Source organism: Camelus bactrianus, chromosome 7 (genome assembly GCF_048773025.1).
Source record: "Camelus bactrianus isolate YW-2024 breed Bactrian camel chromosome 7, ASM4877302v1, whole genome shotgun sequence".
Lineage (NCBI taxonomy): Eukaryota > Metazoa > Chordata > Mammalia > Artiodactyla > Camelidae > Camelus > Camelus bactrianus.
The window spans coordinates 93,625,752-93,630,119 of record NC_133545.1 but is presented as its reverse complement, the minus strand read 5'-3'; the positions used below and the strand labels follow the sequence as shown (position 1 = coordinate 93,630,119).

At 45.4% G+C, this 4,368-nt stretch overlaps 1 protein-coding gene across 1 annotated transcript; it reads left to right on the top strand.

Moving 5' to 3' along the window:
* Nucleotides 1-468: 468 nt before the first annotated feature.
* On the top strand, nt 469-4,094 carry LOC141578089 (uncharacterized). Its single transcript, XM_074366621.1, has 4 exons — nt 469-480; nt 1,087-1,809; nt 2,780-2,904; nt 3,619-4,094. Exons 1-2 carry the CDS (start codon nt 469-471, stop codon nt 1,756-1,758), a joined length of 684 nt encoding a protein of 227 aa, XP_074222722.1. The 3' UTR covers nt 1,759-1,809; nt 2,780-2,904; nt 3,619-4,094.
* The last annotated feature ends 274 nt before the right edge of the window (nt 4,095-4,368 follow it).

Genomic DNA, 4,368 nt, shown 5'->3' with positions numbered 1-4,368 from the left:
TCTACTACATGCATTTTGCTTACAGTAACTGCCTAAAACTCACCAGCTATATAGAGTTAAACTCTGTATTAAAGGACTATTGAGTTACAGGGGAATTGGCCATATCAGGTAGCTAGTGACATAGTACCAGTTGTGAAAATTGAGATAAATGAGTTGACAAATGGATTCATTGAATATGTTAATATTGTGAATGAGAAGACAATTCACCAGGATAATATACTCACATGTATGTTGATCTGACAAAAACCACAGACTGACATCAAATGGATAAAAAAATACTGGGGAAAAAGTGAAAATGCCAACCAAAATAACAAGCTGGGTGGGCTGGGTGGGAGAGCACATTTAAGGCATCTAAAAAAAAATTCCACATGGCTTTGGCTTATTAAAATATTTTACACTATCTTTTTTTCTTTTTAAAGAAGATTTGAAAGCACCTACAAATCAAGCAGACTGTTAAAAAAATCCCGCATGGCAAATTCAGTTTGTAAGCGTCATTCAGATATTTGTCAAGGAAAATAAAGAAGCCTCTGCCCATGAGATTGCACATGGTGGAAGAGGTCCTTCCAACCCTGTCTATCTTATGCTGGATGGCAGCCCAGAGGTTCGCTGTGCAGCAGCTACAAACAAGGTGTTACTCTCTGGAAGGGAAGGGACTGTGGAATTTCCACTGGTTGGCGAACAACCCAGCTTTAATTTTTCCAGATACTCTGCATGTACAGGCTTATGACACTGGAGAACTTTGATGGCATCCTTTACTTTGAACCACTCTGTCTTCCTTCCTGTATTAACAGAATCTTCCCAGTCTTCTAATATTTCAGTGACAGTAAGGACATAGACATATGCCCTGTGCTTTTTGTCTTGGTTCTCAAATATGCCCAGGAGTCTGCCTGACTTTCCTTTGACTCCAGCCTCTTGGTAAGCCTCCCTCACGGCAGCACCGGCAGGCTCCTCCTGGGGCTCCAGTCCTCCTCCTGGGCCAGTCCACTGGTCCGGGACAGAAGCCTGCCCACCTGCAGCACCTCGTCCTCCTGCTCGCTCCGGAAGCACAGGGACGCCTCCCGCTTCTTGAAGCCCTCGCGGTCCTAGGTCCGCGGCCTAGGGGGGCTTGGACCTCATCGCAGAGGCGGGCTCTCGCTGCCGCGGCCCCTGCGGAGGCCGCCACCCCGCCGGGGCGCGGGGGCGAGGGCGAGTCGGGGCCCAGGGCGACGCGGCCGGTCAGTCCCGGAGCCGGCGGCCGCTCCGAAGCGGGGCGGGGCGCGAGCGCCGGTCCCTGCAGCCCGGGCGCCACGGAGGGAGCGCGGCCTCCGCCCGGGCGTCTGCGGCTTTCCCCGGTTCCCGCCGCTGCCGCCGCCGCCCAGGGCGGAGCGGGGCGCGAGGTGCGGGGAGACGGCTGCGGGGGCTCCCGCCGGCCCGGCAGCAGCGCCGCGGCCGCGCGAGGCGTTTGGTGTCGGCTGCGGGCCGTCCTGTCAGGGCCCTCTGACGTGCTGCGTGTGCACAGGTGGCTGCGCGGTGCCCGTCAGTGCGCCGCCCGTGGCGGGGTCTGTGTTCGGGGACGGGTGTGTTTGTGGCTGCAGTTGCCGCAGTTCGTCCCGGCCCTCCAGACCTCCCCAGCCCCACTCTCGGCCTCGTGGTCCTGGCATGCCCGCTGCTTCTGCCCCGGATGCTTCCTCTGGGCTCCGTCCCCAACACGTCCACGTCACGCCTGCTGCCTTAGTCCTGCAGAAATCCTGCGCTTTGGATTTGTGCCACCTTCTGTAAGTTGAAAGCTTCTGGACCAAGTGCGGCAGTGAGATGGAGTCAGAAGAGGAGGTGAGCAAAGTGATTTCTGTCCTGTACCTCCTTTTTTTTCCCTACCTTTTCAAGCTATTATTTCAAGATGCCTTTCTGAGGGCAAGGTTTAAAATTCACTCCCTTAGCTTTGCTGTTATTCTTCATTTCTAATAAATTGGGAACTACAAATACTCTACTTTTAAAAATGGTTGTATATGTTTACTCATTTGTTTTGGAATAAATTTGATGAAGATGAGTTTATGGGAAAGCAAAGTGTGACCAGGGGTTAGGAATTTAAGTGGAAAATTGAATCTTCATGAAGCTTTCCACATTTCATTAGATGTTAAATTCTACAGTGAAGTTTCATATGATTATTAACTATAAGTATATTCCTAAATATCGTGGTTAAACTTTTATTAAAATAATATATCATAAAGCCATTAATATTTTTACATAATACAGTTGTTTGATTATTGAATTTTTCTTGTGAGATATTAGTCAGCAACCTCAGTTTTTTCTTTTAGTGATTTTGTAACAAGAATAAAAATATATTTTAAATCTGTGTGACACAGTTTTATTAAAATGACTTGAGAGTGTATGAGCATTTTTCAGTTTATTTTCTTCTTTCACATTATATTTTTAATTTTGTGTCCTTCTACATTGTATTCTAAAATTTGGAACCGATTGATATGTGCTTTTCACTTCACTATCATGAGGGATGTTTTTTCAAATGAAACTGAAAAATTTAGTAATTCATCTTTTGTCAGTATTAAAAGCAGACCAGCTAGGCTCCTTTGTGCCGCACTAAAAATAATACCAGAACATAAGAAAGGTTTCTGTATTACTTTATGTGCTCTGTGATAGCGTCTTTTCTGTGAACACTCTCAATTCCAAATAAGACCCTGACATTGAAAATTTACTTGTACATACACAGGGGTTATATTATGCTTCCTTGACCCTTGAAATGAGTATGGATGCAGACAGAAATCTTTGCGTTGTTCTCCCTAAGGTATTGCCATCAGAGAGTCAGCAAAAGTGGTTGACCAAGCCCAAAGGAGGGTGCTGAGGGGAGTTGATGACCTGGACTTTTTCATAGGGGATGAAGCCATAGATAAACCCACGTATGCCACAAAGGTAAACTCCCCACCGGGATTTGCTTCTGTAAGTGTATCACCAAGAACAGAGAGTAGGATGAATCATGCAAAATGGTAGATTTCATAGCAATTGTACTTGTGAGCTGTGTATTTTATTCTTGTGTTGGAAAAGAGGTTTTGTTGTTGTTGGTTTTGAATGGGGTATTTTTCAAAATTGAAGTATAGTTGATTTACAGTGTTGTGTTAGTTGAACAAGGTATTTTTCATGTGAGGAATCAAGTGAATTTAAGAAACCCCAGAATGCAGGATTGACTCTGGGAATGCTGGGCTTCATGTGAGAGCAAGATCTGCTTCTGTGGAAAATTGCAGGTTGACTCACTAACCTGTCAGATGTAGAAGAGCTGTAGACTGATTAATTAAAAAGAAGCACTAAAATTGTTTAACTAGGTATTTGTTCTAAAAACCTCCAAACTCCAAATGGAATGGTATGGCGGATTAGCTGTACTTTTGCATCTATTACTCCACTGTTAAGATGATACTTTGTACTTAGAGATGTGAAGTAGAATATAAATGATAATATAACTTAATATTTCTGGTAAAGTGCCTGTTATTTCTTTACATAAATTAACATTCACCCAGTGCAAAGGGCCTGTTTTCTCTAATAACTCAGTCTCTTCTGGGCCAGTGCTTTTAAAACTGTTGCTCTTACTGACATGGACTGAAGCTTGACATAGTTTGATTTCTCTTGCTTTAGTGGCCAATAAGACATGGAATAATTGAAGACTGAGATCTAATGGAGAGGTTCATGGAACAAGTTATTTTTAATTTTCCCTGAGCTGAACCTGAGGGCCATCACTTTTTGATGGTGAGTAACTGGGACTGAGAGAAGAGCCCTGTGGATTCTTGGTTGCTTAGATTTTAAACCCAGGATATTCTTCCCTGGGGAGTTTTTAATTCCCACTAAAGCTCTTTGTATGAGTTGGAGTGCTTTTGGGGCAAATAACAGAAGGCTCAACCAAAATGTCCAAAACCAAAGAGGGCTTATTATCCCACAAAACAGGATGCCAGTGTCAGGCCACTCAGGACTGGTTACTTGAGCAGCTCAGAGATGGAGGTGAGAACCCAGCCTAATTCACCTGTTTGGCCTCTTGTGCTGGTTCCCCTCAGGCCCCAGGGTGGCTGCCCGAGTTCCTGTACTGACTTTTGGTGTATTTACTTTCAGAGTTTTAGAATTAAGACTCTTATCCTCAGAAACATTCCTAGCAGATTTGCCCTGTCTGTCCGTGCCCAGTGTGGGCCCTAGAGGGGAACAAAATTACTTTGGTACATTTTGATGAGTCAAGATTCTCTCCTGTTGCTGGTGAGGGGACCACATCTCATCACCTGGCCCCAAGAGGTAAGTACCTAAACCGGCCTCCAGCAGCAAGGAATGAGGAGGGAGGAATGGGTTTGGGTAGGAAACCACCTGTGTAGTTAGGTGTCCTCCTGAAATAACTGGTTGGCT